The sequence below is a fragment of the Aplidium turbinatum genome, chromosome 3, assembly GCF_918807975.1.
Source record: "Aplidium turbinatum chromosome 3, kaAplTurb1.1, whole genome shotgun sequence".
NCBI lineage: Eukaryota > Metazoa > Chordata > Ascidiacea > Aplousobranchia > Polyclinidae > Aplidium > Aplidium turbinatum.
In genome coordinates, this window is record NC_137474.1 from 40,100,745 (window position 1) to 40,123,770 (window position 23,026).

At 37.8% G+C, this 23,026-nt stretch overlaps 1 protein-coding gene across 1 annotated transcript; it reads left to right on the top strand.

Moving 5' to 3' along the window:
• Positions 1-4,897: 4,897 nt before the first annotated feature.
• Positions 4,898-21,859, top strand: LOC145766004 (carboxypeptidase E-like). Its single transcript, XM_082577658.1, has 10 exons — positions 4,898-5,056; positions 10,650-10,742; positions 11,497-11,600; positions 11,777-11,872; positions 12,434-12,592; positions 14,188-14,326; positions 14,951-15,097; positions 15,525-15,664; positions 18,006-18,225; positions 18,926-21,859. Exons 1-10 carry the CDS (start codon positions 4,909-4,911, stop codon positions 19,036-19,038), a joined length of 1,359 nt encoding a protein of 452 aa, XP_082433784.1. The 5' UTR covers positions 4,898-4,908; the 3' UTR covers positions 19,039-21,859.
• Positions 21,860-23,026: the final 1,167 nt, after the last annotated feature.

The following is a 23,026-nucleotide window of genomic DNA, read 5'->3' on the forward strand; positions in this document are numbered from 1 at the left end:
TTGAAGGATACTGTGTCCTATATGGCTTTGAAATTGAACGGTGACGCCACTTTTCTAACCACTGTTTACTGCAGTTGTGTCAAAAACCAGACCCAAGACTATTTTTATGTCGAAATTGACAGCATTCAGTTCTTCAATCACGTTTCTTGTTTCATTCTTTGATCCATTTGGCCGTCGTGTTTATCACATCAACCAACACTTCTGCCTCATTATTTAAACATTTCAGTACCACTGCAAGAACTGGCTTCTTCCAGTATGTTAACGCTTTTTTATGTTAAATATTAGTTTACATCCCCAAGTTTGACAAATGCTGAAGTGAATGACTAAGAAATGTGGAACGCTCTCACAAATGCCATTCCTAAAAGAAGCAACATAGGCTACCTGGACCTTTTCCTTGAAATGGCAGTTGGTGCTCGCCTGAAACTCAACCTGCACCTGTGGTACCTCATTGAGCGCCACGTTGCGTTTGCTTTTGCAAGTGATTGTGTGAGCATAATTATCCACCAAGGTCCGAATGTGGCAAAAGATGCAAACATTTCGATCAAGTTCTGAGAGAGCCGTTACTGGAAAGGGCTTGGTTCAAATGCATACTATTCAAAACTCCACTCGCTTGCTGGACTTGATCAGACCAGACTCTTTTGAACTCATTAGAGTTTTTCTCAAGTTTGAATGTCTGACTCATAAAATCCCAGATCTTGGCACCATATGGAGGAGTTTTCATCATTCAAAACTCTGCTACAGAACATGCCTGCTACAAATCATGTTGTTGAGAGAGTTTTGGGCATGGTCACTGATGTTGAGGAAAGGGCTTCTGCCCCAAGTAGTGAGAAAGAGTTGGACAAAGCAATCAAAGTCACTCATGCTTACCAATCCAAACTTCGAGATATGGCCGAGAAGTCATTGTCTAGCAAAAAGCTGGACACAACCACAAAATCATTTTTAAGAAATGTTAAGTGGTAAACTAATACGAAAAATGAAAAAAAAACTGTCTTGAATTATTTAATGGGTAACTAATTACTGTGGTCAGTGGTTGAAAGTTAAGTGGTAAACCAAAGTGCAAAAGCACTAAAACTTGTCTATGATTAAACAAAAGTTGCTTGTGTTTTAAATTTTGTGTGATTAGTCAATTAGTGTTGTATACTAAACTAAAAGTTGAACATTACACGTTTATGGGGTGCACATTTGGTTAAAAATGTGTTTTTTGCATTTTTTTCATAAACTAAATGGTTTAGATCCCAAAACCCTCTAGAAGTTAGATAGGAAACCATGCGTTCTGCTTCTTCAAAGCCAAGTTTGAGCACTCTAGGCCTACCGGTTGCTGAGATACAGCCAGATTGGCCGATTTTGACCCGGCGGGGGGTACCGGCCCTCTGCTAGGGCGTCAAATGTGGACCAATCTCAACAAAACTTGGCAAGGTGTCATTTTAGACTACAATGCAGAGGTCTAAACAAGAAAAAGCTTAAAAATCAAAATTTAGTTTTTTTTGGGTCACCCTACTGTGGGTCGCTGCAGCGGATGGAATGTTTTGAGCATAGACGCTTTGAACATTAGGCATTTTTCCCTGTGGATCAGTTGACTGCAGTTGTTGTGACCCTTCTGGAGCACAGCCAGAGAGTTGATTCTTGCTTTGAATTTTGTTTATTAAAGAAAAGAAAGAGTGCATGCATAAGTGAATTGAGTCCATGTTGTCGAGGTGGATGCCTCCCTAATTCTGGGCTGCTTGACTAACCTTGCTCTTCATGATCAGCTAACGCATCAAGAGTGTTCCCCTCAAGACTATCAGCACTTTCGATAACGCATCAAGGTCGATCACCATAGCAGCTATCTTTTTTGTCTTGTTTTGTATTTATTTTTTCTTTAGTCATAAATTGTTCAAAAAAAATTTCATTTTCCTTTTTTCTCTGCATCTTTTTTTAAAATTTTTAAAAATGCTAATAAAGGTGTTGCGACCATGCCGTATTTTCAACTGATTGTCCTGTTTTGCTATCATGCAAGGGTAACACCCACATTTTGTCGCTTTTACTGTTTTCTAGACCTCTGCTATGTTTGGCATATTATGATATATATACCATATTATATATTGTCTTTTGTTGTGATGGTCAGAAATAAAAACAAGGCTGTGGCTATATTTACACTATATGGTGTAATAATAGCCTCAATACTGTTGCCAGATAATGAATTCTGCCCTAATTTGAGAAAAGTTTAAAGTTGTTGAAAATAAAAACTTGTATTTTGGAATTTTTTTTCGCCCTGGGCAAAGATCAAAATCCTAATCTTATTCCTAACTCTAACCTTTACCTTAACCCTTTCCTAACTCTGGCAACACCTAATTGTAACCATGGCATTAAGTGTGGAAAAATAGTCACTTCCTAAAAACAAACTAAACTGGATGTCTGAAATGAGTCTTGCAGGCTTAGGTGCAAACTTTTCTACTCAGATACATTGATGAAAACTTAACACTGATGCTTGAATATTAAGAGAACACCTGGTAAATACTGTGTAACAACATCTCACAGACTATATTGGGTTGAGGCTACCCGTCCTGGCGCTGGTCACTACAGTTGTGAAAATTCATGAGCCATGGTGGTTTCCCCGTGGCAGTCCATTCCTCAGCACGTATCGATGGCTTTTTATCATCGCCAAGTGGCTGTCTCCGTGTTTTTGATCAAACGTGATCAAACTAACCAATGCGGAGGAACAAGCTGCTGACCATGTCGTTCGTGAATGTCATGTCCCAGTAGCGTAGCCAGGAATTTTGAATGGGGGAATTTTGACGACCCAGCGGCGGGGGGGTCTGGGGGGTCTCCCCCAGAAAATTTTGAAAAATTACTTTGAATTTGGTGCATTCTGAGAGCATTTTCAACAAAAATCTGGGTATGAATATTCCTGTAAAATGGTGCTGTCCGGTGGCATAGCGAAAGGATAAGATCATGTTTTCTTCGGCATTTTTCGGAAATAAAGCTAAGTCTCTATGTTTTCTTGTTGCTAATTCCTGGCTGAGATATTTGAATGTTTGGTATTGGCAAAACTCGCTCTTTTAATGCAGTTTTGTTAAAAATTTGGCAATTTTTTTTTAGACTGAAAGCATCATTCTCAATATCGTGACGTCACACGCGTGCCAAAGGGGGGGGTTGTAACCCCCAAAACCCCCCCCTTTGGCTACGCCACTGTCATGTCCCATTTACAAGGCACCAAATCAAATGCATGGTATAGCAGCACTAGACGAAGCTACACTCACCTGACTTTCTATCACCTGCCCTGAAATTTAAACAATCCTGTCTCATACGAAAAAAGAACAACCAGTACCAATTTGAAACTTTGGTATAATTTACCACCAAATCCAGGCCTCCCTAAATCAGTGCCAAAAGAACTAGTTTTTGAGATACGGAATTATCTGTCTTTTAACTTTGAATACATTTGTTAATCGTGATATCTCGAAGAGTAATTGAACCTGACGTGTTGCGACCGTGCCATATTATTTTAAACTGATTGTCCTGCTTTGGTATCATGCACGTTATAACGTCCGCGTTTTGTCGCTTCTGCCTTTTTATAGACCTCTGCTATGTTTGTCATATATTGTTTTTTCGTTGTGATGGTCAGAAATAAAAACAAACTGAACTGAACCTCTGATTGAACATCCCTTTTTGCAGTTCCGCAGTTAAATAAACTTATCACACGATGTCGCATCAGACCAAACTTGTATGCCAAGGCAACAGGCGAATCTGCGAAATGTTGAATTAAAAGTTTTTTTGGAGTGATGGTCCAATTCAATCAAAATTAGACTATTGAAGCAGGCAGTTGATTTGGTACGTAAGAAAATTATTTTTCAGTTGAAGTTGCAAGGTTCAAAATTGGTAAAAATTCTTATACTTTAGGTTTTGCATCATCTCGTGATAAGTTTCACCATAGGTTAGTTGAATATGGAAAAGAACAGTATGAGTTTTCATCAGGATAATTATCATTTCTAGCACTAGTTTTGCTGTTATCTATACTTTTATCGGAGCTGGTATACAAGTCCTCCCCCCTTGGTAACTCATGACAAAGAGGAATTGACCAAAACATGTGGATTGAAGTGTGTAAACAGTGAAGCAATGGTAAAGTAGTTTCACTCTATATGTTTGGTCGAGTCCTGTCTTTGTCATGAGTTACCAAGGGGGGGGGGGGGGGGGGGGGAGGGGCTTGTATACCAGCTCCCTTTTATCATATAAATGATGCAACTAGTGCTAGATAAAAACAATAGGCTAGCTGCTGACAATCAAATTTTTATCAGAGAAATCCCTATTTGGATGCTTTATCCTGGCAGTTTCGCATATACTTACCAAGGCTTTATATGACTGAATCTGTAGTACAGTATTGTCTGCAAGTAATTTCTTACATTAAGTGCAGCTTGATAAAAACATATCTTTGAAGTCAAGTGTGTTGCTTATAATATCTTCTATCCCAAAATCTACCTTCTATTTCTGATGATAACTCTGGACCTACAATCTGTAGTTTTTATTAAACTTCTTTATACATATTTGTGAAGCTCTATAAAAATGCCAAAGGGAGGCTTGGCTCAATAACCTTGCATTTTTTTAGACGACTTGATGCACTGTTTTGTTTGTGTGTATATTTTGCTTGTCTGTTGTATGTAGTATATTCGTTTTCATTGTTGTTTTGTGCACCAAAATTAAACTTTTTGACCTTTGTGCATCAGCATTTCTCAATCTTGATGTTTCTTCATGCTCAAAGAATTGGCTGCTAATTTGACTGAACTATTGAGATTGGACAGAGTATTGTAGTCTAGTTGAATTGTAGCACGCAATAGTTAGTTCTTGTTAAATGTCTAGTCACTTCAATTTCTAAAAGTTTATCTTTTTTGTTCCCTGGTGTAATATTTAGAACATTAATGTTTGTAGGCAAGCATCATGAGGTTATTTCATTTAATTTTAATTATTCTGTTCCAAATACTTGTGACATCTGCATATTACACTGAAGATGGAATAATTTTAAATCATCATCATCATTATAAAGAAATGGAAAATCTACTTAAAGCAACCCATGAGGAGTGTGAAGGTAATAGGCTCATTAGGCTGGTTTACATTTTACCTATTAAGTCACTTTTTTATCATTGAATATAATACAGTTCCGTATATATACGTATTCTTGTTGCAGAAGGGTAGCTAGCTTTTATTTCTTTTGGTAAGGAAGAGAACTTAGGCATAACTTTTACTTCAATTATCATATTATTCAAACATGTATCATGGTTTTGCTGATGTGTGTGTAGCCTAGGGTACTAAGGGCAGGGCATGGCAATTTAGGGCATCTGTGACACACTTGGCACGCTAGCCTAAGCAATTTCCATTGACCCAAATGAAGCAAAATCTTTCAAATAGTCAACCATAGTTGTTATGGTACACTTGTTTGGTTAGGGGCTTGAAAACATTTGTGAAACACTACTTTAGTGTAGATGCCACTGAATGAAGACTCTGGAGAACTGTTTGAAATGCATTGATCATGCTAATATTACAGTTAAACTTGTATTACTTGATCTTGTTAATTGCAGATAAGTCAAATGAATTGTATATTCAATAATTTTAAGGTATAAAAATATTTGTATTCTTTTGTTACTGAAATGCACTGTATGTCAGTTTGTTTTAAACCAGGGGTTTGTGACAATACTATGTGATGCAAGAGCTATATCTAGGGTTGTGTGGATGCTGAAACATCAGCATTAATAAATAATAGAAGATGCAAGTTCAGACTTGCTGAACGGTATTTTAACTCACGTCTTGAATTACAGATAATTATAACCCTTCAGTTATTTCAAACAGATATGCTAGATTTTGCTAATACTTTCAGAGTGGTGCCAACAAAAAAAAAGGTTTAAAACTTTTGTTTTAATAATGATAATAATAATAATGGTGTTGCAAGCACAGCAGTGCTTTTTCACCTTCATAACTTACGTAGCAATATTACTGGTAAATAAATAAATTAAAAAAAACGAAATAGAATACCAACAAGGAAGTCATAAACAAGAGACAAAAACACTAAGAAAAAACGAGTCAATGATGATGATGATGATGGCTATCCCTCGTCTTCGAGGATGATGGCCTTCGCAATAAAATAAAAGCTAACGGTGAGTTCTTAAATGGCTAATTAGTCCAATCTTGGCTTTAAAAGTTCGGTTACATTTGGTACATTTAAGGTCCTTTGGGAGAGTTGGTTGTGGGTGTGATTGTCGTTCTTTTCTTTGCATTCTTTTTTCTTTTAACCTTTTAGATCTGCTCTTCTCAAACGTGGCAATACCTTTCTGAGTGGCAGATCTCCAAAGCAGCCTATCCTCTGCCGTTTCCTCCCAGTTTGTATAATTGATGTTACACATTTTAAGATTACTCTTCAGTGAGTCTTTATACCGCTTCTTTTGTCCACCTACCGAACGCTTACCCTTAGCCAATTCCGAGTAGAACATTTGCTTAGGGAGACGCTGATCTGGCATTCGCACTACATGCCCGCACCATCTGAGTTGATTTCGAATAATGCGGGACTCAATGCTTGTTGTTTCAGCCTCTTCTAGCACGCTCAAATTTGTTCTTTTCTCTTCCCAGCTGATATTCAGAATTTTGCGCAGGCAGCGTTGTTGGAATCTTTCAAGAGTTTTAATATGGTTTCGGTAGGTGGTCCAGGTCTCGGAAGCATATAGTAGTGTTGTGATAACTACTGCATTGTAGACGGCGAGCTTTGTACTTTTTCGTATGTTATGGTTGTCAAATATTCGTGAGCGAAGTTTTCCAAAAGCAGTGCTAGCACAATTTAAACGATGTTGTATTTCATCCTGAAGGTCGGCGCTGTCTGAAATTTCACTTCCGAGGTAGCAGAAGTGTTTCACATTCTTTAGAGGTGTACCATCGAGAAGGATTTCTGGCAGAGCACTGGTACGATCTTCAAGAAGTGGTTGAAAGAGGACCTGAGTCTTGTTAATATTGACGCTAAGTCCAAGCCTCTTGTATGCTTGATGGAAAGCATTCAGAATCTGTTGTAGGTGGTTTTCACTCAGTGCTGCTACACAGTTATCATCGGCATACTGAAATTCCATGATACTCCGTGTTGTAGTCTTTGATTTACTTTTAAGGCGGGCGAGGTTAAAGAGCTTTCCATCCATGCGGTAAGATATGTCAATGCCAGATGGAAGGTCATGGTGGACTATTTCCAAGATAGATGCAATAAAAATTACAAAAAGAGTTGGTGCTATTACGCAGCCCTGTTTCACTCCAGAGTTAACCAGGAAAGGTTCAGAACTGTTGTTGCTGGTCTGTACTCTGGCAAACATACCATCATGAAGAAGACGCAGAATACGAAGAAATTTGTCTGGACATCCGTATTTCGAAAGTACATCCCACAGGAGATCTCTTGAGACGCGGTCGAAGGCCTTAGAGAGGTCAATAAACGCCATATACAGTGGTTGATGTTGTTCACGACACTTTTCTTGCAATTGTCTGAGGGAAAATATCATGTCTGTGGTGCTACGCGACGGCCTGAAGCCAGCCTGAGATTCAGGAAGGATCTTCTCGGATATCAGTTTGAGGCGATTGTTCAAAATACGCGCTAAAATCTTGCCAGCAGTTGCTAACAGAGAGATCCCACGATAATTTCCACACTCTGATCGATTACCTTTGCGCTTGTATATGGTGATGATATTAGCATCTTTGAAATCAGATGGAACAGTTTCATTTGTCCAGATTTTGATTAGCAGTTGAGGAAGGTTATGTTGGATTAAACTGCCGCCTACTTTGTAAATCTCTGCTGGGATTCCATCAGGGCCCGCTGTTTTGTTGTTTTTCATGGCCATGATGGCAGTTTTGACCTCTCCGAGAGATGGTGTCTGAGAAAGAGAGTCTTCTTGTGTCGTGTTGGGAATGATGTCAATCACGCATTTGTCAATAACAGCTGCATGGTTGAGAAGCTCCTCAAAATGTTCCTTCCATCGAGATCTTATTTCGGCTTCGCTCTTAAGTATCGTTTCTCCATCCTTACTTCTCAGAGGGGATTGTCCATGCGTGGATGGTCCGTAGACTTCTCTTATTGCATTAAAAAAGCCATGTGTGTTATTGGCATCTGCCAGCTGTTGCATTTCGTGGGCTTTCTTTTCCCACCACTGATCCTTGAGAATACGAGTAGTTCTTTGGACTTCAGCCTTACATTTTTTGTACAGGTCACGTTTTATATCAGATTGAGAGTCATTCTGGAGCGTGATAAAGGCTTCTCGCTTTCTATCGATTAGTTCCCTAAGAACTTTATCGTTCTCATCGAACCAATCTTGGTGGTTCTTCTTCTTATAACCAATAGTTTCTTTGCATGTGTCGAGAATAGCCGTTTTAAGGTGATTCCAGCAATCTTCAACAGAGTCAGAAATCGAATTTTCCTGAAGACGAGTTTGGAGGCACTGTTGAAAAGTCTCACGTGACTTTGTGTCCTGAAGAGCTTCAATATTGTATTTTTGTGGAACTTTTGCTTGGTCATGGTGTTTTAATTTAGTATGTAGTCTTATCTTTAGAATCGATGCAATGAGACGATGGTCTGTCCAACACTCATCGGCTCCAGTGACAGCTCTTGTAAGGAGCACATCTTGTTGGTCACGAGATCTTACAATTATTATACATAGTCGATGAGATGCCAATGTTTTGACCGCGGATGTTGCCAAGAAACTTTCAGGCGGTTTCTTTGGCGAAATAAAGTGTTGGTTATCACCAGGTTGTGCTCTGCACACTTAGTGAGAAGAAGGGTTCCGTTAGAGTTTACCTTCCCCACTCCCTCTTTTCCAATTGTACCTCTCAGAGATCCACTTGTTTTCCGACTCTTGCATTAAAGTCTCCAAGAAGAATAACTTTGTCTTCTCGTAAAGTGTGGGAAAGAACATGATCAAGTTGGTTATAGAAAGCTTCCTTGATTGCATCCTCTGCATCAAGTGTGGGGGCATAAGCACTGATAACAGTTGCATGTTGATTGTTAGCCAATTGGATTCGGAGTGTCATCAGTCGAGCGTTTATTCCAACTGGCTGTTCTGTCAATTTTGGGAGGAGGCAATTTTTAATCGCAAAACCTACGCCGTGGATTCTCGGATGCACAAGATCATAGCCCTTCCAGAAAAAAGTAAAATTGCCACATTCTTCCCTTAATTGGCCCTCTCCATCTCTCCTGGTTTCACTAAGAGCCACGATGTCAAAGTTGAAACGCTGTAGTTCACGAGCAATGATAGCAGTTCGTCTTTCTGGCCTATTTGAGCTGGAGTTATCCATTAGAGTCCTAACATTCCAGGTTCCAAATTTCATAGTTACATATTTCGTTTTTCGACCGCAGGTAAGGTGAACCCTCTGGACGCGGTTTTCCAGACAGGTTGAGTTGAAGCAGACTATGTTTAGGGCACCTTTTCTAGCCCCTTCCCTATTCAGGGTGAGCAGAGTGGATCCTAAAGAGGGCTGCTCAGTCGTGATAACTGCTGCCGAACATCTTTCCTGCTTCTTCCAAAAGGTAGAGCGACTGAATCAGGTTACCACCACTAACGTGTCGGTTCCGCACTAGAAACTTCCAGCTTTTACTTGCCTGTTCCCGTTATGCATTATCGATCGCCGTTAGGTTTGAGTGTCTTGCGAAGACGCCTGTGCGTGAATTGATTAGCGTGGACTTGCTGGCGCACACTCAACAAGCACACATAAACTTGACAAGGCCATCAGCTTTATCCAATGGCAAGGCAAGCCAAGACGATTGGAGCTGGTGGCATGCTGCAGCCTTCATCCACCTTCACAGTCGTTGAGCCTGGCTGGCTTCATCCGCCTGTTCCGCCGTTGGGGACTTTGGACTACGTTTTGTCTGACCTCTACCTTTCGACCAACTTGGCATGAGTGACTCTTCTGGGAGCAGTTAGCTCCCGCCAGTACAGCTCTAGAGGTCATTGAGGCACGGAAACTCTCTCACCACGTTAAGGTAGTAGTCCGAGGAGAGAGGATACATATCTTATAAAGGCACAGCATAACACTAAAAATTAAACAAAAAACACCTGGGGCTGGAGACACCATATAAAATAGAATATAACTGTCAGTAGAGATAGGTATACAATACATCATACAATGGTGGGCTACATACGTTATATACTGTACAAGTTACAAGATGTAGTGAATGTCAACGTTAGTGGAGGCGGCCAGTACTTGCAAATATGACTACCCAAGTGGGTCAAATTTAACTTCTCTATTTCGCCAGTGGTGATCCAGTCTTGCTTTGAAGCTGTTTAAACTAGGTGCTGTGACAATTTTCTCAGGTAACTTATTCCATTCATTAACGATCCGATTCGGAAAAAAATTTCTTCGCTTTGTTGTTTTAAGGTACAGATTTTTAATTTAAATTTGTGACCTCGAGTGTTGTGGACACCTTCATGTATGGAAAAAAGTTCTTTTTCATTAACATCATAAAATTTTTGAAGATACTTGAAAGTTTGAATCATGTCATTTCGGAGTCTTCTAAACGTTAGTGTTGGTAGGTCTAATCTTTTTAGTCTTTCATCGTAAGGTAGGTCATGGTTTTAAACTTATAGTTTTTAAATGGCAAAGTCGTATGATTGTATCTGCGTATCATATGTTTTAAAAAAAATTATGCTTTTAAAGTTGATATTTTGCAGATATAACCGATCTTAAATCTATTGGACAAAGTGAAGAAGGCAGAAATTTGTGGGTTATTATTTTCTCGTCAAATCCAACTGAACATGTTCCAGGTGTGTTTGTTATTATAGTCTGCAGACCAGGGCTGTAGACTGTAGAGTCGGAGGGATTTTGGCATATCTAGAGTCTGAGTTGTGCATTTTTTGCTCGAATCTGCCACTCTGTCAGGACTGTGGAGTTGGAGGGATTTTGATGTATCCGTAGTCAGAGTCAGCCAATTATATGTAAACCGAGAAGTCATATAATTTTTACTCGACTCCACAGCCTTGCTGTAGACTTGTTACTTTTGGAAGTAAACATGAGGGTGACGTCCTTGATGGGCTGTGATAATTACTTGAAATGAATTTTTTGCTACGTACTATTCTGATTCGAGTGCATAATGTAAAGGTTTACTGGTAAGTTATAATATTTTTTTATGCTTTCTTTTCATTACAGTCAAATCTGCAGTATTACTTTCACTCAGTTCTACATGTTAAAATAAAAGTCTAATACATTTAAGAACAACAATGTAGAGTGCGGAAACATACAGAACCCAACAAATCAATTAATTATTTCATGTTATGCTTGATAGAAAGTTATTTCAGAAATTGATGTCAAAAGGAAGTTTGATATGATGAATAGTTGAGGGTTGACATCAACACTTAAATTTATGGTATTGGTTTCATTTAATATTTTACACTCTGGCCATTTCTACAATTTCAGTGTGGTTGTTTTTATCCAAACTGTTACTTGTTATTACTATTTTTGGGAATAATTTTATTATTATTCATTAAACATACTATATTTCTTTAATATGAAATATTTTAGGCAAACCAGAAGTGAAATATGTTGGTAACATGCATGGAAACGAGGTGGTGGGAAGAGAAATGCTCATTAATCTCGCACAGTATTTCTGCAAAGAATATAATCAGGTATCTTGCAATTTTTTAAACTTGTTTCTAAAAACAAGCCAAACAATTAACTTACCGCCTTGCTAAAGTCTTTCGACAGCTCAAATGTGATTTTTGATTATTTATTTAAGAAACTTAATTCAGTAGCCTAATACAAGACATGAGTTCATAGACCCAAACTATCTTTACTTTTTAAGGGGAATTCTACAATCGTGTCTTTACTACAAAAAGTCCGCATTCACATAATGCCTTCTATGAATCCTGACGGTTATGAATCTGCTGCTAACCAAAAGGTGAGATATGGAAGTACATTGTATGTTCATAGAGATGAAGTTACAAGTTACTTTTTCAAATGCAGACATAACCAGATAATCCCCAAATTTTAACCGATATTTGCGATTATCCGAACCAGATTTTAAGTATCTTATTGTCTTAGTGTAACATTTAGGAATTTAATGCAATAAAATAGTTTGTACATTTAACCGCCTCTATGCGATTAACCGATTTATGTTGTATCTCTCAAATGACAGCCAAGCATCAGGTCAATGAGCTATCAATAAATATCAAACTATTTAATTAATTAATTATTTTTGTTGGTGGAAGCGATATGGTAGCGGATCTGAGGGGCTCTTGATCATATGCTTCTTATATCAAACAAAAAAACATGCAGCCTAATTTTTGTCTGTTTTTGCAAATGACTTTTTTTTTGCTCAGTTACATACATATCAATTACCGGCAGCATTTGACACCCGTATTTTCAGAAGTAGATTCAAAGAGTAAAACCTTTTGTGTGCTCCTTTATGTGCTTTTATTTTTATGTGCCCCTAATAGTATTTTTCTTGTTTTATGGGCAGGGCTACCCCAAGGACTACTTGTTTGGCCGCGCAAACGCCAATGGTGTCGATTTGAATCGTAATTTCCCTGACTTCGACAAAATTGCTTGCAAAGAAGGTGTCTCCAATCATTTGGCGTATGACCGAAATTACGTGAATGACGCCGTCAAAGGCTTACGGGTTTGTACTTAGGCTATCAACCTACAGACGCTGCTAATGACTGGTTTTTATAAGTATCAAAATTGTGCAAAACAGATTAATAGACTATTCACAATTAATGCAACTTCGTGATGGAAAATGTAAATTGGTTACAAAATTTACCAAGTTGTCACTTCTAGCGGAAAAAAAAAAGTTTTTTGTGTGTGAATGTGTGGATTGATTTTTTTCCTTGAGTTGAGCTTTCCATTTAATTTGAGTGTGACAAGCTGCGTAGTTGTAGACAGTTAGGTTTTGACTCTTGATTGTCAATAAGCTTGCCTGTACAAAAGGTTTACCCAGATTGTAATAGTCCAAGTTACACTTCGACAACAGCTTTCTTCGTCTGAATAAAAGCATAATATTGGTGCATTATTATCACAACCAATATCCAAAATATTGAAACCCAAATTTTCGATTATCTCATGATCTACAAACCACTTCAAATCAACAGTATTTTTCATTCACGCTGAAGCTTTAATCATGAGCATTTAATGATAATACGCGTTTACTGTTCTCTTGACGTCACACTTTTCTTCATTGATCAATATTTGATATTCTTTAACTCTGTGACGTAAAGAGTCACATGACTTGCTTGAGTGTCATGTATCGGTCTTTCCATGGCAAACAGTGCCGTTCCATTTAGCAAAATTCGTTCTTTTAACATTGAGTCAAGGTACAAACGACCGGCTTTGCTAGCTGGGATGTTGAACGTAGAATGAATGTAGACGTTGTGGCAGACGTTGAATCAATGTAAAAAATGGCAGATTTTACTGTCTGGTAAAAGATGCAGATGATGCTGCCACTGTTTCGTCAATTTTACATTCTATGAAAATAAAACTGATTTACCGTTGTAAAGGCTACGCCCTTTGCGTACACCTTTTAGGTAGCCATGGTACACCGAAACAGAACACATATCCATACGTTGGAACGATGTAAAACACGGTTGGTTTGCTACCTGGTTTGATGTGTCGCATTTCTCTATCACGATTCGTTGACGTTTATATTGTAGCCCATGTGATCCTTCATAAACTCGATGCCGGGTTCGCTTACGTCATGCTGTCAATCAAAGTGTTGTTGGTAGCCCTATTGATTGAAGTACCAAAAATAGGTAATTCAATAATACAATAGCAATAATAGGTTGCCCTATTATTGAAGTACCAAAGAAGTAATTAAAGTTGTAAGTAAGTAAAGTTGTAAAAACCAAACAAGTACCAAAGACAGGCAATGCTGAAAATTGAATGAGGCTGCTCACCAGGCATTAAATATCATTTAAAGACAGGCAAGTTGTATTGTTGTGTCTTGCCTGTTTTTGGTACAAGAAAGCAAACACTCTCCCGAAACTATATTATCATAAAAATGTTGTTACCACTAGCAGGCTTCCCAAGTAAACGACCACCTAGAATCACGGAATAGATCTGCACATGGCCTAGTATATTTTTAATCGGTTACCGGTGTATTAAGCAACACTAAAACTACTATCTATTCCGTCAAGAAACCAGCAGAAATTTAACAAAATCTAGCTGCAAGTTTGGCATGGCCAACTGTTGAATTGACGTAAAATCTTTTTTTTTTCTTAGATCCAACGGGAAACGGAAGCAGTGATCGAGTGGATCATGAGCGTCCCGTTTGTGTTGTCGGCAAACCTTCACGGGGGAGACCTGGTTGCCAATTTCCCGTACGACGAAACGTGTTCCGGATCCATGCACGAATACAATGGTGCGTATTATGGCAGGTTCAGCTTCAATCGAATGCTGACCTTCGATTTTTACTTCATTTAAGATTGGGGTCTGTATAAGAGAAGGTGTTCAATTCGCCTGGTGTTTTTTTTTTTTAACTTTTTCTAATGACTACCGAGTTATAAAATCTTAACAAGTGCTTTTTGCGTTAAATTTTTTCCCTCTATCCTCATACACGGCCCACATGTTCTACTATGCTATCCTTCATAGTTCAGGAATAGTCATAAATTTCAATCAGTTGAAATTATATTAAAAGTATTGATTAAGCAACCTGTTCAGATGTTGTATGGGATTAATGCTGTCAAATTTTCATTATTTATAATTGGACCTAAAATGAAATGAAAACATCAATCCTTATTGATTATTGTTTTTGTAATATTGCATCGACTACTTTGTTTCGTAAGGTCTTTTTTGACGAGCGTCTTTTGATATCTCAGAGTCAGAACTCATCAGAACAACTACCCCACACAGCAAAATCTGTAATTTTTGGTATGAATCTGTGTAAAGATGTACGGATTTTGCTGTCTGCGAAAGTCACAGAAACAGAAGTTAAAAATATATAACTATGTCTCAATTTCTCGGATAATTGATGATATTTTCTTAGGGTGCCCGGATGATAAAATATTCCGCCAGTTGGCTCACGCTTACAGCAATGGCAACGACCATATGGCGAAATCCAGCGGCTGTGACTCTCAAACCAACTTTGACCACGGAATCACTAATGGCGCAGCCTGGTACAGCGTAGGCGGAGGTAAGTTCATTTCAAGTCTTTGCTTTGTTTTTATCACGACTTTGTCAGCGTTAATATTTGCTTGCGCGCAATCATATCCGCATCTTTTCTCAATGGCATTACCTTTGCATGCCTCTGTTGTTTTTTTGTGAAAAGTTGTATAGTTTCGTCTTCGGCCGCCGCGTTTTCTTGCTGGTTGTGTGCGCTGCAGAATATTTTTAGAATGAGCTATTCTTTTAGAAAAAAGATGGTAAAATTCACAACAATGTTCACATTTTATTTCACAAAAACAATCACCGTTTCTTCTATTGTAGAAATTTAATTACAGAAAACGAACAATGTTTTTACGCGACGAAAGAAAATTCTTCACTAACCCTACGATTGTCTTCATATTTTAAGCTTTTTTCCAACATATTTCTATTGAAATACATTATATCTAAACTTCCAGGTATGCAAGATTTCAACTACCTTGCCAGCAATTGTTTCGAGCTTACCATAGAAATGGGATGTGAAAAGTTTCCCTTACCTCATGAGCTGCCTAGCTATTGGCATGACAACAAAAACGCTCTCGTGGAATATATCTACCAGGTAGTTTTAAACATACGGTAACAATTCAATGGACATATTGGTAAGACCGAATGATTGCGGGATTTCTCGCACCTAACTAGCCATACATTAGTAGTAGTAGTCCAGTTTTAAACTGGTGATTCCCCGTTGCCGAAAGTGGCTGGATTTACCTCCAAGCGCTACAATCGCCTCCACATCGATCTGTCCAATGTGACCGAACCAAATCAATGTGTAAATTGGTTGCTTTGTTGTCTCGGTATAAACTCTATTGTTCGTCTTGATCAATAATTGAAATAAATCGAAATTCTGAAGGCGAAATAATCTAAACACTACGCCAAAATTTGAGACAAATAAATTGTGATCACAGCCTTCACACTGTGTTGTTAGTCTTCCCACGGCAACGGTTTGTGTCATTTTCTCAATGAGACTGTTCCCTTGTAGGGTTGTCGATTTTGTGCTCTTCAACATTTGATCGACAATATCGATTAGTCCCATTTTGTCGTTGTAGCACGCACCGTACAGGTTTTATAGTTTGTATCATTCAACCAAAATTTGTCAAACAACTTAGCCAGAAAGTCAGGTACTTATTACATGAATTCAACGTCTACAGACGTAAAAAATGACTCATTTTTTGGCTATGAACCTGGACATTGACAATCAAAAATGCACCTCAGTTACACTTAATATTTTCATGACCATTTGTAGCAATCATTAATAATGTGATAGCCGAAGGATATATTAGTCTACTGCCGAACCACGTCAATGCACAAATTTCCAAATGTAGACGTTGAATCAATATGAAAATTGACTGATTTGTTGTGTAGATTTAAGCATCTTCTTTTAATAACATGCGGTTTGAATGTACGTCACTGTCCGATGAAATGCATTGTGTGAATTGAGAAGGCACTGTCACGCGTCATTCATAAGGATTGGTAGATCCTTTGTGCCCTTTCTCTTCAGTTTCCATCATGAATAATTTATATCCCGAGCTGTTTTTAGCCGAATGTGACGAACACAGGTAAAAAAATGTCGTTGCATTCTGTTCACCGAGCCACACATCCCAAAATAACAGATTTATGTTTTTGAAATGAACACGAATGTTAAGAGGTCTTCTGACCTATATCGCGTTTTTCAGCTAAATCTGAATTCGCTCTGTGAAAAACAACGTAGGTTTTTTAGTTGTATCATTTGAACCAAAGAAATTTGTCCCCAGCGATGTAGGTTATGGTCTTAAAAAGACTGTTACGAATGTAAATATTTCGACTTTTCAAAGGGTTGCCATACTTTTCCAAAATATGGTCAACTTTCATACCAGAAACCTTTTTTTTTCATTCCATCCAGTGTAAACCCAATTGAATACCTGAATTCAAGAAGGGCCCAATTCGCACAAAAGTGTTTTTGAGATAGATGCTGTTTATTTATTTTGCCTATTTACGTTTGTGGTGGAATTTCGATAATGATTATACGCTTAGACATGCCGGTGAGAAGTATAATTGTGCCTGAAATGTCACTCGCTGAAAATTCTGTCGAGAAACTATGGAAACGTTGAGGACCAACTGCTGGAGTTGGGCCTTTTTTAAAATCAATGGAAATATTGGGAGTATTTTTCATGTTTAGGCTTGAAACAATTGGCCTTTTTTCAGCTGTCCTTTGGAAGACGCTGATAAGAAACGAAAAATCACAAAAAGTGAAATTTGAAAAAAATGGAATTGGATCCTTTTCGAATTCTCATTTTCAATTTAGTTTCAAATGTAGCTATCGTCTGCAGACGTTGAATAAATGTAAAAAACGGCTGATTTGCTCTCTGCCTAGTCTGTGTTGTTATCTCACTAGAATTATATTGATTTTTATTAGTCGCATTCCAAGGTCAATTTAACGACCGGAAAAGCTGATTTATTACTCTTGCAATATCGGTCATTGTGTTTTTGTTGGTAGCAACTCGTTTAATCTGCTGTATCTTTTTATGTTGATTTAATGTAAATATGATGGAATTTAGTCAAGCAAGTCCGTTTCTTGACAAAATTTGTCATTTTCACATGATTGTCTGCACGCTCGAAAACAAGAGAGGGGACAAATTTTGCCAAGAGACATACTTGCTTCAACTAAACTCCATTATATTTACATTAAAACAACGTAAAAAAAGTACAAATTACAGAGTTGTTTTGTCGTTATTTTATGATTTAATTACATTTTTTATTGTGGTTCGATTTTCGCCAGGGCTTTTGTTTCAGTTGAGAATTCTTCGCCGCTGCTGCCCTTAAAAGCTTTTGTTTTTTTGCATTACTTTAACGTAACTGAACGATGCTGCAATATAAAAAAAAAACGTAAATTTTACTGTCATGATGAATCCTTAACTTTTTAGGCGACATGTGGCGTGAAGGGTTTGGTTACTGATGGGGAAACTGGGTTCCCTGTACCCAGGGCAGCCGTCATTGTTCAAGGGATCAGCCATTTTGTTGAGACAGCCGCCGATGGTGACTACTGGCGCCTTCTAGCACCAGGAACGTACGAGATATCTGTCCAGGCGTCAGATTACGAGACATCAGATGCAGTGGTCGTGACTGTCCCACCTTGTAGCCCATGTAAGTGAGCACCAACTGTTTAGCGTTGAATTAAGTGCCCCTTTTTGAAGGGTCTCGTAAGTCGTTTCTTAAACTTGATGGATCATCACTATCACTCCTCCTCTTCTTACATCTTCTTCGGTTTTCTTTCCATCAGGGATTGATGCAGCGGATCTACCTCCATTATTTGGGCTTGTTTGTTGCATCCTCATCAACAATTTTTATATCAAACGTGTCCTACCTTGTTGTGTCCGTGCATCTTCTTCTTGGTTTTCTATTAGGGGTGGATGCGCCAACAGTAGTTTATTCACCGATTAAGAAAATTTGCTGTTAAGCAACTCATTTTGGAGACTATGTTTTGTATACGCCAATCTTAATCCTCTGATTAGAATCACCAAATTAGTAACTAATCAACCTATAAAATTCACGCAAACTAATTTTTGATTAACTAATCAGACGATTAGCTTAATCGGCAGCTTAACAGATCCGTTGTCGGTACAGCATCCAACCCAAAGAGTTTAAGATCCTTGCTATTACTTATGAGAGAAATAACTCTGAAAAGAAGCCAAAGTTGTCACCAAATATTGAAGGAACTTGTAAAATTGTTATCCGTTATACCAGTTACTTCATTAAAATGAACTGTAACCGCCAATTTTTTTAATCAAAGTCACTAGCCTAAACTTTTTAACCCATGATATATTGACAAAAGTATTTCTTATAGACTCTGCTGTGTCTGTCAACTTCGCTCTGAGTCGTCCCACCATCGAAGAGACAGCCAAGGTGTCAAACAGCAACCTCCAACGAGTGCGGGATTTGCTTCGGTCTTTCCAATAAAACCAAGCGTTTAATTTTGATGTTGTTTTTATGTTGCTGTTATGAAATAGTTTTTACACCAATCATCGCAACTTTTCTCCTATATGGTATTTGCACATTCTCGGTGAGCAAACGTTGCTGTTTTTTTACATCGTTTTGTACGACATGAAGAAGGCAACTTTTCTAACCGACTCGTGAAACATTGACTGCATATAAATGTAATAATTTGAGCCAAGCGCAAACTATCGCTGATGACATTGTTTTTTAAATGGTGGTTTATCTGGCAATAGTGATTCTCCGCTTATGCGCCATGGGCACTCTTTGCTCAACTACTTCGAGCAAAAATTATCCCAAGCCAAATTACGTTGTTTTAACGTTTTTGGACGTTGAACCGATGCAAAAAACAACTCAGGTGGCATGATATAAGATTTATTAGATTCTATTTGAATAAGGACCTTCTGATGATTCCCCTTTCAGGGTGAAGGCGGTAGAGGTTTTAGAAAGTAATAACTATATTTGATGTAGCTGGCATGATATGTGCTTCAGACAATTTAGTTATTTTATGAGCAAAGAGATTGAACTTCCAAATGCAAAATGATAGTTTTTTGCATCGATTCAACGTGTTCAGAACCAGCCATTTGAAGACTTACAGCTCACCCGCAGCGCTGTGTAACTTAAAAACAATGTAGTATGAGTTTTGTAGAAGTTTTGTACTTTGGACATTGTGTGTTCCAAGATGTCACGCAACAGAGCAATTTCCTGTAGCAGTTATTTTTTTTGTGTAACGCCTTTAAACTTTTAACCAATATAAACTGTTCTGTAAACACTGTACTGAATATAGGGTCTTACGAAACAATATTCTCTTTGTCTGTAAACCTTCTGTTTCCACTGTCAGTTAAAGCATTTTAATTCGTGCTGCTTTAAAGTGAATTTTTAATTTGCACCATTCTGTGATATGTAGTAAGAGAAATAGAAATGTCTTTGTCCCGTTTTCGTAATCCTGTGCAATTGCTTCACAATTGAAGATGTTTGTTTTTGGCTGGAATCTCTCTTCAATATAGTCCATTTATTCTTGTACTGTATTTCACCGTAGCTGGCAGCAAGTCAGCCTTCCTCTTAAAAGGAACTTACGCAGTAAAAAAACGAAATTCCAAAAGACTTTAAATCCAGGTGCTATTTTTCAAAACTCTTCTTTTAGATTTTCACCTCAATGTCCAGTCACGTTTTCCATTTTCAATGCCAGCATTTGTTCTGTCCCAGACAGCAAATCAGACATTTTAATGTAAAAATCGATTGCTTTGCTGTCCAGGGTAATAGTAATACCGAAGCGTTCTAATATATATGTCTTCTAACTACAGTATATATAAGTGAGTTGATTAAATTACTAAAGCAATGACTGTGTTCCATCAACCACCCCAACTTTTTCTACTATAGCCTTAACTGAGCACGGTTAGCTTTTAATTAGATTGCGTTTGTTTTAAATTTTACTGACGATATTAAAATAAAAAAAATGAATTTTCACCGTTTTGTTCAATGTTGGAATTGGTCCTCAGATATATGTTAACTTTTTTTATCAAAATAAGATACATTTTCCTCTTGCAAAAATCAGCATCGACCAAGCACTTTTCCAGACCGCAAAACCCGTCATTTTTACGATTATTAAACGTCTGCAGACATTGCATCAACGTAAAAATGACGGATTTTGCTGTTGGTTGTTTTTCGTACATTTTGTTCATGTCACAAATCAACATCTTCAAAACTGAATGTTTTCACTTATGTTTTTTGAATCATTTTGTTTATGCATTCAGTTTTTGCTTCAAATCTGTTGTATGTTGTTATTAGGTTGTAAATACTTTTGATTTCAATGTCTGCTTAACAATGACTGCCACAGCTCAATAATGTGTTGGCAATATGATTGATTTGATGTTCAGACTTTGCAAGCTGAATGCGTCTTCATTTTTTCCTTATTTGATGACACAAAGCATCTTCACGTGTACAAAAATATGTGTTTATGTTGCCGCTAGATGACAATGCTGAGAAGCGTAATATCTCGTTTGCATTTAAAGGTTTCGATATTGGAAGCAGCTCTTCCTGCCACTTGATAACCTTATTGTTGTGGATAGGGAAGTAGATTGGCCCTGTGTGCTGAAGAATTATTTCCCCATAACCTTTGTGCGTCATACACAAGTATTTCTAAAATTTTAGAGTTTTTCTATGAATGTAGGTTGATAGGCGCATATCTGTAGATTGATAGGTTTAAAGTTAGCACCAAACAGCTATCCTGCTTACATTTTTACTTCTAATTGACTTTATTATACTTGCTTAAGAATTCAATGCAGTTTAAACGTAATCTCAAGCGATTATTCTCAATGTGCCAAGAAAAGCAAAAAGGTGTCAGTTTCGCCGCCAACACCTTGACTTTAAAATATATGATATAGATTTACAAGCTAAGCCCAACATAAAATAATTAAGACTCGTCTAACCAGACCTGGACATAAGTTATCGAAGCGTGCCATCGAATGAAAAAGTTTGCAATTCTACTCTCCTTTACGATGCATGCCTCCCTTTAATACAAGAGAATCGCCTTTTACCGTTTAACTTTGATTCTCATTGGTCAATAAATGGTTGTTATGTATACGGTTACAACCAGACTTGAAACTTGCACATTTTTGTTCTTTATCATATCAGCTCATCGGTATTTGTCGTACTTCGTACATCACCGCTTTGTATTATGACTTTCAATTCCGTGCCGTGTTTCTTCTGAAAAGGGGTTACACTGATTTTCGCACATCTTCTGACTGGCATCCATAGTAATTACATATTAAATCGTGTAATATCAATATATGTTTGTGTGTGATAAGCTGTGCTAGGAAGACTTCATGGCAAAAGTTGACAAATTACGTTTATTTTCAGTTGTTTTTCAAGCCACTTTGCTATTTGTCTGAATAATCTCTCCATGTTTGATTGGGTTACTCACTTAATCTGACCAATTTGATTTGTTTTCAATGGGGTCTGGGTGTCGCCGCGGTATTTTGTTTCAAGAACAGTAACCGGGTGTCGCCGCGGTATTTTGTTTCAAGAACAGTAAGTTACGATGTGCGCTAGCATGTCAAAGTAAGCAAATTAACTTGCTGAATTAATTTGCTTGCTTAATTAACCTGCTTGCTGAATCAATTTGCTTGCTTAATTAACTTGCTTGCTGAATTAATTTTCTGACTGGAAAGTTTGTGTTTTTTTGAGATTTTTCCTTCTTGGTTGTTGTTTGTTTTTTCACACATATGCTTTCTTAACGTCTTTTCAACGTTGTTTTTTAGCAACTGACGCTTCAATGCAGTGGATGTAGACATCTTGATTTAAAACTGTACAGTCGAAGTTCCCAATCTCCTTAAGCTTGTTTAAAAAAAAAGAAAAAAAGACAGATGTTGTAAACCTACTTGTAGGCCATGCCAATATATCTCAGTTGTTTGCATTGTGTAGGTGTTGTGTTGGTCAGTGCAAAGTTTTAGAGTCGGGTGGTATTTTTGGGCCGGATTCGCATTCGTGTTTCACTTTCAAAAAAAATAAATTAAATTGGAAATCTTTGCAGTTGGGATATATTTGTAATCTTGTACAAACTAGCATGCCTTGATACTAAATTAAAGAGTATGATCCATTCAGGAAATTTAACTCGAATTTACTTCAAGGCTACATTTAGATTCGGTTTTATCCCGGCTTGCTGCTCGTGTTCTTTTGCCGTGGCATCAACTTTGTGCCAGTAGTATGCACACAAACAATAATTCTGCAATGTCTTCAATCTTACGTAATTGTCGAACTATACGTAAGCAAATATAATTTCATGTTGCATCGCAAGGTTTTGTCTCTTTGGTTACCGACTTGGTCCGAACTAGCGCAAGTGGTCATTTTTACATCGTTGGACTTCGCGGGGGCCAAGCTGCTGGGTAGTCGAGATACCTGTGGATGGATAATGAGGATCGAAAACTCTGTAGGACCTGTCCGCAAATTTGTAGAG

What these genes read in the sequence shown, in the direction of transcription:
- LOC145766004 (XM_082577658.1), top strand. Translation starts at nt 4,909, where the DNA reads ATGAGGTTATTTCATTTAATTTTAATTATTCTGTTCCAAATACTTGTG. An exon ending in AATCTGCTGCTAACCAAAAG is followed by an intron (nt 11,873 to 12,433) that starts GTGAGATATGGA and finishes TTTTATGGGCAG; the next exon opens with GGCTACCCCAAGGACTACTT. An exon ending in ATCCATGCACGAATACAATG is followed by an intron (nt 14,327 to 14,950) that starts GTGCGTATTATG and finishes ATATTTTCTTAG; the next exon opens with GGTGCCCGGATGATAAAATA.